Here is a 14692-nt window from a genome sequence, read left to right on the forward strand (position 1 = left end):
AATAATATTAATTCAAGCTTACTTCAGTATATATATTTTTATATAATAATTATGTGTACGGTTTGCTTTCGTTTAAGTAAATATTGAATGTTATATAAATTAATATTATTAATCGCTACTTTGGCTAATTATAATATAATAATATAAAAGAAGCTCGTTGTTTAGTTAATATTTGTTTTTAATTGCTCTCATTCTGTTAACTATATTATTTTTCCATTATTTATATTTTCTTTTAGTAAATTGGCCAAAAATATTTAATTTTTCATTTGTTTGTTTAATGGACTATCTTTTCATATATCCGTAAGCTTATTTTGTGTGTGTGTTTCAATGCATTTATAGCTGATGACTTCTTCATTAGCCGTGAATGTATGTAATAATATTTCCCTGCTGTCCTTTCCTGTGCCTTGATTCAGCTTTCAAATATGGTTGTTCCCATGGGATTGTTGTTTATTCTTTAACCCTTTACCGTTGACCAGGTGAACTCTTTTTTGTACATTCCGTATGCCAGCCAATAGAGTAGCATGAAGAAAGCAAAAGACATTGGGAAGGCAACACGCGAAACTCGATCTATCAGAGAAACACTGTTCACATAGCGGCTTCCTGTGGAAAAATGTTATAAAAATTTCTGTAAGTAAATTTATAATATGTAAGTATTTTGTATTTTGAAACTCTTCTATAAAATTGTTGACTTGACCAGTTTCCTTTATTAAGCGCTTAATATATACTATAACACCATATGGGAATCTGAGCGACCCTAAAAGTTTTAGGTTTCGCTCTACCAAACCCTTCAAAATTAAACTTCAAAATTAAACTGATATCAGTTCATTAATGCTCAATATAACGGCATTGAAATACCTTTGTTTTAAAAACCTTCTAAAATGAAGATATTCTATTGTATATATGTTATAGAGATGCTTTCAGCACAGAATGAAGACACCATAGTATAATCAATTTGAACTTATTTTTTTAACTCTTTCACACATAGATCGCATAATTTCATATGAAACATCTAATAATGGCAAAAATTCAGTGATAGTTTTCATAAGTTTGTTCGGCAAGGTTGAACTCGTGTGATACTACACTAAATTTTAAACTATCTGACTTTCTGCTACTCACGATATTCTCTCTTGGAGCTTAAGCAGTACCATTACCTTTAGTAACCGCTGCAGCACGTTCTCTCTGCCGTCGAAATTTATCATCGCCTATTAGGCAAAGCCACATTTGTTTTCCCTTTGATATAACCGGTGGCTCCGTTTGTGTGGTTCGTTCCATTGTAGAGGCGTGTGAGGACGGTGCTGGAAAAATTTGTGTGGGGTCCTAAGATAAGATAAAAAAGTGAATTCTTCAGTATTAAATATATAGAAATGGAGGTTTTTGGAGTTTTTCATGATAACAGTAAAATATTGCTCGTATAGTCTTCAATCGCGGTAAAGGTTCCAGCGCTTTCTACGCATTGTAAATTTTTGTATAATTTTTAAAGAAATGGCAAGCTGAAACTCACATTGTAAATGGGGGAAATCATCGCGTTGCGCTTACAAAAGTTGCCAGCCAAGGGATGTGGAATTTCATACGCGGACTCATTACTGTGTTTTATCGAACTACTTTGTGCCTCCTCTTCGCCCTCATCATCGTCAGCCACACCTTCGTCAATGTCCTCCCATTCATCCTCGCTTATGGGTATCTCACCACTGCCCACCTTTAAGGTTATAGAAAACAAAAAATATGTAAAATGCTCGATGTAGCGGTGTTAAAAATTTTCTGACCTTTGTAAAATAGTGCACACCCGCAAACTCGAGCAACGTCGCAATACAATACAGAAAACTCATTAAGAGAAACCAATCCAAAGCAGTGGCATATTTCACTTTCGGCAAATCGGTGCGCGAATCTAAACTAATCGTGGAGAGTGTGAGTACAGCGGTCACGCAGAGGCCAACACGATCGCTGGTCGCTTCACGGTGTATCCAAAAGGAGACCCATGACAGCACGACGATCAATATGCAGGGCACATAGACCTATAGATTATCACTGATTTTAATAAAATGTTTTTGTTTTTGTTTTGTATTCGAAAGAAATATTTGCCTGTATGAGAAAATAGCCTGTGTGACGTTTGAGGTTGAAGGCCACATGCAGCACAGAGAAGTCTCCCTCTCGCCTGGTGTAGGTGAAGTTACGCTGTTTCATGCTTATCAAATCGAATTGATTCAATGTCATGCCGGGCACAAATGACACCGCGTCGTCCTCACCCTTCCACTCGTAGACAAGTTGGCGATTTGTATAGCCATCTAGTTTTTGTAAAAAGTTATTTTAGTTTTGTTTTCCGCAAAGGTTAGAACATTTTACTTACAGCTACCGATTATTAACGGACAGGATTGTAGATCCATCGGAAAGTTTTTAAGTTCCATGGGACATGTCGCTTTTATTGTTAGTCTGTAAATGGAGAATATATATTTTCGATTATTTTTCATAAGTTTTTTTTTGAGCGCATATAAAGTGTAATCTAATCGCAATTTGGTAGACATAAACTCTATCTAAGCCAGGCTTGGAGTAGTTGCATTGTCTTCCTGATAGGGTGTATGGCGGATACTAGCAGACGAAATTATTATAAAGCATACTTTGTGCTCTAAGCGTTCTAAATTATTTATCATTAGAAGCCATTTATAATTATAAGTTGAAGCTAGGCAGCCTCTTAAATTTACTATATAACCTGTTTTTCTTAAGTTCCATAAGCTTGATAAATGCAAACTCTTGTTATGCAAGATCCCACGGTTATGCACTTGGTTTGGGACCCGACAGGTAAAAAACACCCTACTGAAAAGAAGGGGAGGATGGAGAGATGTGTAGAAGTTCACGCAAGTGGGGAAAGTAAGCACCATCCCTTTTACATATGACTCAAGCAGCTCACATCTTCCGGTTTTAGATCAAGTATGGTCTGGGTAGCTAAAAAACATCCATTTGATGGTGAGATAAAGTGAGAGGACGAATAGTCACGCTCCAGGGTTGTGCGCTGGGTTTGGGACCAGCTACGTAAAAAAAAACCCCAAACGAAAAGGGCGATGAGAAGTGCCGTGTCGAAGTAAAGAGAGAACAGACTACCAACCTCGCATGGTTACAAACGATCCCAACCCGTGCTGGTGGTATAAATAACGAGAGTTGAAGAGGGAAGCAAGACGCTGCACCGAAGCTAATATACCCTTCACAGGTGCATTTCTTTTAGAAACTATGTGGCCAGTTTGTGTGGAAGCTATATGCTATAGTAATCCGATCTGAATACTTTTTTCGGAGATTATGTACCTTAAGCAGTAATCCATGTCGCTCTCGATGGAACGATTAGCTGTATGAGGTATACGACGCCATTGACATAGTTCAGCGAATTAAAAGACAGCGGCTACGCTGGCTAGGTCATGTTGTCCGAATGGACGAAAGCACTCCAGCCCTGAAAGTATTCGATGAAAGTACCCGCCGGGGGAAGCAGAGGGAGAGGAAAATCTCCGCTCCGTTGGAAGGACCAAGTTGAGAAGGACCTGGCTTCGCTTGGAATATCCAATTGGCGCTACGTAGCGAAAAGAAGAAACGACTGGCGCGCTGTTGTTAACTCGGTTATAATCGCGTAAGCGGTGTCTACGCCAATTAAGAAGAAGAAGTAATCCATGTGAAATTTCGTGAAGATACCACGTCAAATGCGAAAGTTTTCGATACAAGCCCTTGATTCCGAACGTTCAGTTTGTATGGCAGTTATATGTTATAATGGTCTGATATCGGCAGCTCCGACAAATGAGCAGCTTCTTGAAGAGAAAATGATGTTTGCAAAATTTCAAACCAATATTTTAAAAACTTAGGGTCGTATATATACAGATAGACGGACAGACGGATAGACGGACAAACAGACAGGCATGGCAAAATCGACTCAGCTGTACATACTGATCATTTATATATACACTTTATGGAGTCTTCGACGCTTCCTTCTGGGTGTTACAAAGTGAGGGAGTGAAATACATATGTACGAAGAGCTTGACAAGCTGGCCGGCAGGGATACTGCTTGAAAATCAGTGTGGCTTTAGACTTGGAAAATCAACAACTAACCAGATATTCAGCATGCGCCAAATTTTGCAAAAGACCCGTAAAAACAGAGTCACAACCTCTGTGTCGATTTGAAAGCTGCTCTTGACATCACGAAAAGGAGCTACCTTTATGCCGCGCTGTCTGATTTTGGTATCGCCGCAAAACTAATACGGCTGTGTAAACTGACGTTGAGCAATACCAAAAGCATCAGAAATGACCTCTCCGAACCTTTCGATACCGATCGAGGTTGCAAACAACTCGACTGCTTACTTGCGACTTCTTTGATCTTTTGCTGGAGAAAATAATTCAAGCTCCGGTGCGGAATAGAGATGGTACAATCTTCTACAAAAGTGTGCAACTGTTGACAGTCATAAATTCGAAGTCCAAATTCTACAAGTTACTCATCATTCCGGTCCTGCTATATGGTGCAGAGGTATGGACGATGACAACATCTGATGAGTCTTCGGTACGAGTTTTCCAGAGAAAGGTTCTGCGAAAGATTTATGATCCTTTGCGCATTGGAAACGGCGAATACCGCAGTAGATGGGACGAGATATACGACGACGTTGACAATCAAGAGACAGCAGTGATGTGTTTAATATGTTTCTGCACTATAAGTGGCAGGAATAAGAAGAGTTATGAACATAGCGAAATTCAGCTCGACGTCAATAAAGAAGAGGTTCAGTTGGAGACGATCTACAATCAATCAACTTGTATACTGCCGAGTCCAAAATGCACTGCGGTGTTGAGACGGGAGTGTTCTCCAAGGATCTTGATATCTTTCTATCTTTCCATACACCGAACTCATCAAGCATTTTCCAAGCGGAAATACTAAGCATAGAGGCGTCCTGTGGAGTTCTACAGAACAACTACGAGACCATTTACACAGGCACTATTAGCCTTGTGGTTGTCACTTATTAATTGCAGTTAGTAAACAAGTGAACGAACTTTAAGCTCACCGTCATGTGAATTCCATTAACTCAAAATTTGAACAAATATCTCAGAATAGATGGAATTCTACAACCAGATATGGGATAGCAAAACAGGTATGGCCAAAAGACTAAAATAAGGATATGCACTAAAAATGGATATTCGCTAAACAGCACTTGCCGTAACTACAAGCTCGAATTAAGGAAGCTGAACTGTATATATAATTGTTTGGATTCCTATGCTTTGGTTCACTGCTTGCATGTTTAGGTATTTCTCGGGCTTTTTGGTTGCTTTCTAGGCATTTGTGTTTTAATACTAACCTCATCGAGTATAGAATGCCGCCATTTTGATCCAGGCGCAGTAACTTATTGGGCACAGTGATTGTGTGTATGTGCGAGTGCTTTCCGTTGAAGAAGTACGTGTCCGGACGCCAAATTTTGTCCAACATCTAAGAACAAAAATTAAGTAAAAATAAATTTAATTTCTTTAACTTTTACAATTATTTTTAAGTACCTTAATGCTAAGTGATAGGCTTTGTATCGGCCCCTGGAAGCTCAAGCGCTTGTCATGCCAATACTGCCGAAAGTAGCAGTCCATCGAGTAGTCCATGTCCAGCTCCGAGACAGGACCCATGCTGCGTATGAGAATGTTGGTCCGCACCACTGTTGGAATGCCTGCACGAAATTTCACATTTCACTTAACTCAAGTCTCTGTGTATAACCGTTAAGACGCTTCAAAGACATACACAAACACACACACGCATAACAGCACTCACCTTGTCCGTGCGTTGGCAGCTGTGATTGCTCGTAGCTTTTAAGCAGATTCTCCAAAATGATGGAAATGTTGCGACTCAACATATCCGCCGATGCGGTGCGTTTCCGCATGTTGCTTGCTGTTGTCACATTGGCGTTCACATTTGCCGTTGTTGTGGTTGTTGTTGTCGGCGGCCACGTCGTGCTCATGTTGCCGCTGCTGGCTGTTGCGTGCGGCGTGTCGTCCGTGGCTAGATCCGACATGCGCTTGAAACGCGGCGCGCTGCCGGCGGCGCTGTGGACGTCGAGTTCGGGCAGCGCGCGGAAGGATTCGTAGATGCGTGCCACTTGCATTGCGCGCGTGATGGTGGGCAGTTGTTGTTGTTGTTTGTCATTTTGTTGTTGCTCATATCGTACGTTCTGCACGCGCTCAGTGTCGAAAGTGGCGGCAGTTTTCGATGCGTCCTTCGGTGCTAGTTTTGCGGACGCTTTTAAGCTAAAAGCCACATTAGGCGGCAAAAGGCTGCACGGATTGCAAGCGAAATGCGTTCGAAAGAAATTTATATTTTAACAACTTGTTTGAGCTATTTTAAGAGCGCAGATTTACCTCATCATCGGTGTCAACGCAATGTCGATGCTGTTATTTGTGACGTAAGCGTGCTGATCATAAGTGGTTGTAGAGACCGTCACTGTGTCCCCTTTTCGTCTACTTGTACTAGTTGTTGTTGTTGCTGGTGCACGTCGGTCTTCAGGCATTTCATTTTTATATTCTACTCTTTTCTGGTCATTGCCTTCCTTAAGTGCCATTAGCTTATCTATGGTTGTAGTATCATTTGCTGATGTTGTTGCTGTTGTTGCTAGTGTGAATTGATTTGCATTGGCAGTGGGTACACCATGGCAGTGCAGTTTCATCAGCCCCACACACATAACCAGGCTGAAAATGAGAAAATTTGGTGGGCTAAGCATACCACAGGTTCAACCTAAATTAGGTTTTAGGTCCGATCGTCACTTCGAATTGAGAATTTTTTTAAAAATTAAAAAAATAAATGTATGAAGATCTGAACGTTTTTTTATCGGTCAGTTTGATGCTAGTGTAGTTCTACCTGTGCCTGAGAATTGTAGCTTTGTCTTTTTAAGAAAAAAGTTTTTCATACCAGAACTTGATTTTGACCGGCCGATTCTGACAAGTTGTCAGTTTTTGAAGAAAAAGCCGTGTGCTAAATTTTATATCGATATCTCAAAAATTTAGAACTAGTTTCCATATATACAAACAAACGAATAAAATCGACTTAGTTCGTCAAATCATATATTGTATGTATATATATATAGACTCCCAACTTCGTCATGACTGAAGGAGCGGATTATTTTAATGGACTCAGTCCGAAAAATTTGTTTCAAGAGCTCACTGGCTTCAGAAGGCTGCATCGTTTTGAAAATATAGTCCTTGAGCGGAGATAATTGCAGACATCAAATAAAGTAAAGCCTATCCCAAAATATCTTGGTAATAAATGAAACCTCTAGTTATAAAGAAATTCTTGTAAAACAATTAATAGTAACTACATTGTGACGAAAAAAAAAAATCGTGTAAAATCCATGAATTGCTCTTCAACAATCCCTCCGCTTTCGACGGATGTTCACATTCAATGGCCTCAATACGGCCAAATGGAACTCCTTGTTCCACGGATTTCGAAAAAAACGATGACAATCACCTTGACTTTTGACCCGCTTTGGTGTGGTGTTTTGGTTTCGGTTCTTTTTTTCCATTCCGATGATTGTTGACATGTTCGTCGGCAGCTATAATACTCTCCATGAATGTGGGATCGAACTTCGCACGATTAAACATGTCCAAAGGGATCTGCTTACGATACTGTTTTTGGAAAAAATCAAGATACCTTGAGCAAGAACGCGTTTTATACTCAAAGTAGCCACCAAAATCATTCGAACGCACTCGCTAGAGATATCAAGTTCTCTTGCCATCTCTCTAACACGATTGACGATTGACGATTTTCAAGCACCATATCCTTCTATTTTTTAGTATTTTGACCAGTTGAAGAGGTCGAAGATTGTCCAGAACGTGGCATGTCTTCAACGATCTCTCGACCGTCTTTGAAGGCTTTGCACCACTTGTAGGCTTGTGTTTTTGATAAAACTGAATCACTGCTAAGTCTTTTCCGACATTCGCAACGATTCCGCATACGAAATTTAGTTTGAAATACAAAATTGTAGACAATTTTCTGCTTGATATTTTTATCCATTGTAAATATCGCAACACACTACTGAGGTATACCGACTTAAGCAGCTGTTGTTAACATATTGGTTTAACTAGTTGGTACGCCCATATTTGGCATAGAAATTAAGGACAATTCTATCAACTTAGCAAAATACATTTTTTTTTTTGAAATATCATTTACCCGAAAAATTTAACTACAATTTCTGGATGATTTTTTGTCACAATGTACGCCTGTTGCAAAACCTTTTCTCACTATTTAAAGCAAAGTGGATAGTTTTCGCTTACTACTTAACCTAATATGGACAAGGCGGATAATTAATACAATATGATATAATTACTATTGGTCTCATCGTGATTAGGCACATTTAAATAACCAGTTCTTCGCTTGGGCCGAAAAATGTATTTACGAGTATGTAGTCTAAACTGCATAGCTTAGAAAATCTCACCAGAATTTGCAACTATAAGATTATCGCTTATATTTCATGGAAGTACGCATTTATGTTACTCATGCGGACCAAACTTACTGGAAGTTATTGCATTTTTGGTATATACAAATTGGGTATTCCTTTCTGTCTAAGAAGTAAGTCAGTTTACTTTAGCAATTTGATAAAATAAGTTTAATCAACTTTTTAAAATAGTAATTTGTTGGCTGCACTACCTTTCACCGTGGTAGCTTTTTCACACAATTTCTCCTAACCCGTTTGCTAACGTTTAGTCAGTTCCTGTCGGAAGCTCCTTAATCTACAACCAACGGAAGTTGCTGCGTCATGAACTGCTTGAAAGTTGTGTAATGTCGTGAAGTGGCATGCACGTAGAACGTAAACTACTCGTAAATGAGGCTGCCACAATGAAGAAATCACATATCTTACAACAAGACAGGACCCGCAGGAAAATTTTAGTACCATGAAAAAGTACTTACTAAACTTGGTTGGAAAAAAGACGGCCCTATCCCTATCCCTTCATTAAGGTCATTGTACTTCCGAGTGGTAAACAAAGATTTATTCAGCACCTCAATGGATCTAGTATTTTTTTTTTATTTCAGCTGCCTAATGTCTCTTATGTAGGAACATTGGTAGCCATTGAATGTGTATATCCCGTCTGATCCAGCTGAAGCCAAATATAAAGTTGCAGCGTCTCATCAGCCTCCGCACATGCTGTGCATTCTTTCGAATCAACTTTTTCAATTTTCTGAAGCTGGAATCTTAAGTGTAAGTGCCCTGTTGAACTCCAAAATATCACTTAGTTCTCTTTTGCCTAGATGTAGTAGAAGCTGTTTGGTCTACCCACCATAAACCTTACCCCAAAGTAACTTAGTGGTATGGACTGACTTGCTAGTGTTTAAAGATTAAAGATATTCCTTTAATGTTCATTGTGTCAAACAACGCTCGAAAGGAAGGTCTGGAGTAGCTTAAGGGAATCCTGTTCACAGCTGCCTCAGTGCGAGCTAATTTGTCAGCATTTTTTCCTTCTGTTTCTATATGACTGAGTACTCAGACGATATTAACCGGGTTATATACAGAGAGTCTAGTTATTGCCTGCTTGCATAACCTAACGCAGTAAGACTTAGTATTAGCGCTTTCAGATCATATTATCTCACTCTTTCTCTCTCTCATTTTTCATCTTGGCACTTCTCTACCTAACTTTCTATTGCTAGCAACGAAAAAAAATCAATTTCAATTTCACATTACATTACGACATAATGATCTGCTAAAAAAGTCTTGCGGTATTTTCGTTGGTTGTCGCTGAAAGCGCGTAGTTCTAGTTTTATTCGTCGCATCGGGTCATGCTATACCTTTTTGAAAGGCTCATTTCACGCGCTAACACGTGTTTAATTGATTGTCGTTTCTTTTAAGTCGTTCGTGAGTTATAGCGTCGCAAACATGGGGCAAAATAAAGAGAAAATATGGCATATTTTACAGTACTACTACGAGAAAGGCAAAAATACATCTCAAGCCGCCAATAAAATTTGTGCAGTTTATGGACCCGATACACTTTCTATTTCCACCGCACAACGATGGTTTCAACGTTTTCGTTTTGGTGTAGAGTTGGTCGAAGATGCGCCACGCTCCGGAAAGCCTGTCGTCGAAAATTGCGATAAAATCGCTGAATTGGTCGAAAGAGACCGGCAAAGTAGCAGCCGTAGCATCGGTCAAGAGCTGGGCATGAGTCCTCAAAAATTCATTTCAATTTCAATAAAAATACCGCAAGACTTTTTTGACAACCCATTATTACCAAAAAATTTTCCTGCACGTCATGCCCATGCAAAGTCGATTGCCACACATTCATATGGGCACATTCACATGTAACCATAATGACCATCTAATGACACTTAGAATGTGCACGGGTCACATGGGAGTCATAAAATTGCTTAACCACTCTGTTCTCTATGCTTTTACAATTTCTCTCTGTTGTGTTTTCTTTACTTATTTGTCATTTATACATTCTTTCGTTTTGGTTACTTCGCCATTACTACGTTTTAGTGCAAAAAAAAAGAAATATGTGTTATATGTGACAAAGCACGGACTCTGTCACTCTTCTTTAGGCATCTATTTGAATTCCGCTCAGGGCATAGGAGGACACAAAAAATTAAAAATTAAACCATAACAAAGGTCCATTGTAATATCTACATATATGCATTTATTACAAATGCCTAGAAGTGTTTCCGTTAAATGCAGGCTTCTTGTCTGGCACACAAACTTAAAGAAAAAACATTTGTCTTTGAGTTACATTAAAATAATTGTCTGTAATTCGCCGTTAGTAAATGTTTTAGGGCTTTGTTGAAGAAGTAATTGAACTACTTTTTGTGGTTTTAATATTCACGATAATTTTTTGACCTATTCAATATTTTTGGCTACTCAAAATTATATATAGTACTTCTTTAACCCATTGTTCGACAGCTGTTAAATGTTTATATTAGTATTTTGATAGTTAGTTCTAACTAGTTGGTACACCTCAGTAGTGCTTTGTGATTTTTACTATGGATAAAAATATCAATTAGAAAATTGTCTTAAATTTTGTGTTTCTAACCATATTTCGTGTGTGGAATTGTTAGGAATATTGGAAAAGGCTTACGGTGATTCAGTTTTATCAGAAACACAAGTGGTACAAAGCCTTCAAAGATGGACGAAAGATCGTTGAAGACATGCCTCGTTCTGGACGACCTTCGACCTCTTCAACTAATAAAAATCTTAAAAAAGAGAAGGATATGGTGCTCGAAAATCGTCAATCGTTTTAGAGTGATGGCAAGAGAGCTCGACAACTCTAGTGAGTCCGTTCGAATGATTTTGGTGGCTACTTTGAGTATGAAACTTGCGCGAGTCATACTGATTTTTTTCAAAAAGAGTATCGTAAGTAGGTCTCTTAGGACAGGTTTGGTCCAATCCCACATTCATGGAGAGCATTGTAACTGCCGATGATAGATGGGTTTATGAGTTTGACCTACAAACAAGTCAACAATCATCGAAATGGAGGGAAAAACACTAGATGTAACTAAAAAAGGCACGCCTTGCTGCATCGTGATTTTTTTCCGGTCAGGCAGACAACCGTAAGGAGTTCTGTTTGGCCGTTTGCCTAAGAACATTCGTCGAAAACGAAGGGATTGTGGTAGAGCATGCATACGAGTATGCATCGAGTCGCGATTGTTACCGAATTTAAAGCCAATTTTGGCTCCGTGTGATTTTTCCTTGTTCCCCGCATTGAAATTGTCGCTCCGTGGAACCCGTTTCCAGTCGATCGAAGAGACAAAACATAATTCGCTGAAGGAACTGAAGGGTATCCCAAAAAGTGATTATGAAAATTGTTGGCATAAGTGTAATCCATCTGCTGGGAATTACTTTGAAGTCAACAAAACATATGTATATTGATAAACAATTAAATAATTTGAGTTTTAATTACACTTTCCGGTTTTGCTTTTTGGTATTTTTTGTCGCAAATAACTTTTTTTCTGCAAATTGTCACATGCTCAATTGCTCACATTACATCGGAAAGTGAGGACAAACCTTTTGTTCTCTTTTTGAGTAAAAGCCACAGCGAAATTTAGGAGAAGCTAAATGGAATACGTGACAGACTTCAGATATCTGGCATCAAACGCAGTTGTACTGTTATCAAACCCATATTACTAAAAACACAGTAAAAAAAGGTTGCATTAAGCGCTGAGAAACAACAACCGTGTTTGGAGCATTGTAATCTTTACAGATAAGCCAACTTTTGTATTGTTCAAACTTTCTTTGGCTCTAAAAAAAGAACAAACATTTATATGTACAAGGAAATATTAGGCAGCCCCAAAAGCTGCATATCTATGGATACTTCTCTTGGTTTGGATTTCGAAGTGCTTGATAAATTGAATGATAAAATTGCATAAACAGTAACTGAAATCAGCTGAACTGCGTTACCATTATTGGATACTTCAAGAAGATAATGATCCGAAACATAAGAATATACTCAATGGAAACAAGAATACTATGTTGTTACTTTAGATTGGCTATCAGAGTTACTGGACGCCAATCCATAGGAGAATGTCCGGGATTTACTGAAAGTCAGAATAACAAGAAAACATGTAACGTCAACAAAAGATTTTATTCGGCTATACCAATATATCTGGCGGTCGCTTCTTAAGGAATATGCTGGTAATTAGGTTGCAAATTGCCATCAAAGATGCCAGACGATAATAGACAACGCGAGACATTGCCACAAGTATTGAATAACCGTCAGCTACAACAAAAATCGACTCTTTGGATAACGAGAACGTTATCCTTTGAACGCTCTGTACTTCAATGTTTTCTTTTCATTATGCCACAGTTATGTATTATAAAATTAATTTGTATGCAATTTCAAGTTTTCTATTATGCGTATTGTAAATTTAATTGGCTCCAAAGCTGCAAATACTTCTTGAAAGAAATGTCAAAGGTATGAAACATTTTTTATTTTACTAAATTATTCAAAAATTAAACATTTAGCAAAAATTCTCATTGTTTCAGCCGTGATTGGTGAGTGTGACGGAATTTTGTTGCGCAACACAATTTCGTTGCAGTGGTTTAATTTTACTCCAGCACTCGAAATTAGTTTAATAGAGGCATTGAGCTGTTCATTTATTATTTATACCGATATTAACAGTATCCCTCACACACACGAACGCACAAGTGTGCACATCTGAATGTATTTTAAAACAATTCTCACATACGAATTAATTTCTTCCCCTGATTACAAGCGCACAAGTCGTCTCCATACGCACTAAACGAAAGTGAATAAAAGTTAAAACAGCTAAGTGAAGAGAGAAATGCACAGTTAAAAGACTTAGTACAAAGTGGACCCAAGCACCACTTATGACGACCGTGATTCTCCTTTCGCCATTCACACTTTGCCAGCACTTTTGACGTGCACCACAATTAAATTCTTCAGCGAAACTATTCACAAACACGCCTCATTGTTCTCGCCGTGAAAGCGAGTGTGTTGAGAGTGTTTGTGTGTGCGTGAATGCATTTGGGAGATGTGCGCATGTTTAAGGACAACAAGTCATATAAATTAACAGACCACAGGCAGACGAAAAGCAAGTGCGCAGCCAACAACAATAGTGATGAAAGCAACATTTTTATACTCCGGCACCCTGTTGCTACATTAAACTTTACTTCCATGATGGTCTGAAAAGGCTTTATGGGGTCCGGTGTGAAAATTGGCACCGCCCACTTTTTGGTGAAATCACATATCTCGGGCCTCGGCCAACCGATTCAACTAAATTTAGCACATGACTTTCTTCTCATATGCCTATGTCACAGAAAGTGGACGAAATTGGACTACAACCACGCCTACTTCTCCTATAACAGAAATTTAAATTCCATTTGATTCTTTCACTTTCCAGTAAACAAATCAAGAAGTAATTAATGTTACTGGATAACACTTTGCACTAATAACTCCTTTAAAATTGTCCAAATATGTACCGAATATGTAGACCCCTGAAATTTAGAAAGAATCTTGTTCTGACAATAGTAATTCTGTGCACCATAAATGTACGAGTATTGTGTATTGAGTTGGGTCTATACTTCTCTGAGAATACTTGATATACAGATTTTCGAACTTCCAGGTGACTTTATGCTGCATATATCGGCCAATACGCATAACAGTGCATCCTCGCGCCAACAATGGATTGAATTAGGGAAAAACTTGACCTTCCTCCCATATATTTAATATCAGGATTTTTGAACATCCGGCTGACATTGCTTCATGTGATTGGTGGTTGTACGAGTATGTGAGGTACCTTAATGAAATCATGGAAACATTTTCTTAGTATATGGCATGATAATAGTTAATGGATCAAATCGGCTCGATACTACTCCATCTCCAATTTTCGTTTTTCTAACAAATCTTAATCCGAATTTGTCGCTCAGTGTATGAGTTATATAGAGTGTATGTATCTATTAATAAAATTGCTTATATATCGATCCTCTGGTTGAGGTTTTACATCTTAAGATACGAGGTGTGTTCAAAAAGAATCGCGAATTTTGTGTTTTTTCAAAAATTATTTATTTATTCATGAATATCTACTTTGTCCCCTTCAAAGTAATCCCCATGAGATATTATACACTTGTGCCAACGGTTTTTTCAATCTTCGAAGCACTTCAAAAAATCATTTTTTTTTATCTTCTTCAGCTCCTCCTTCGATGCCGTCTTCATCTCGAAAGGAGAGGCGTAACGTCGTCCTTTCATGGGCCTCTTCAGTTTAGGGAAC

The 14692-nt window shown here is 38.5% G+C and overlaps 1 protein-coding gene across 2 annotated transcripts in view; it reads right to left on the minus strand.

Moving 5' to 3' along the window:
- Nucleotides 1-201: 201 nt before the first annotated feature.
- Nucleotides 202-14692, minus strand: part of LOC120774277 (gamma-aminobutyric acid receptor subunit alpha-6) — a 34834-nt gene continuing 20343 nt past the window's right edge. For both annotated transcript variants that reach the window (XM_040103767.1, XM_040103768.1), the window contains exons 2-11: nt 6349-6675; nt 5765-6264; nt 5503-5663; nt 5310-5437; nt 2345-2427; nt 2080-2282; nt 1764-2012; nt 1502-1696; nt 1152-1317; nt 202-600 (exon numbers count right to left, since the gene is read on the minus strand). In XM_040103767.1, coding sequence (XP_039959701.1) covers nt 455-600; nt 1152-1317; nt 1502-1696; nt 1764-2012; nt 2080-2282; nt 2345-2427; nt 5310-5437; nt 5503-5663; nt 5765-6264; nt 6349-6675 — 2158 coding nt within the window. In that variant the 3' untranslated portion in view covers nt 202-454. The remainder of the gene's footprint in view (nt 601-1151; nt 1318-1501; nt 1697-1763; nt 2013-2079; nt 2283-2344; nt 2428-5309; nt 5438-5502; nt 5664-5764; nt 6265-6348; nt 6676-14692) is intronic.

Source organism: Bactrocera tryoni, chromosome 4 (genome assembly GCF_016617805.1).
Source record: "Bactrocera tryoni isolate S06 chromosome 4, CSIRO_BtryS06_freeze2, whole genome shotgun sequence".
In the NCBI taxonomy this organism is placed as follows: domain Eukaryota; kingdom Metazoa; phylum Arthropoda; class Insecta; order Diptera; family Tephritidae; genus Bactrocera; species Bactrocera tryoni.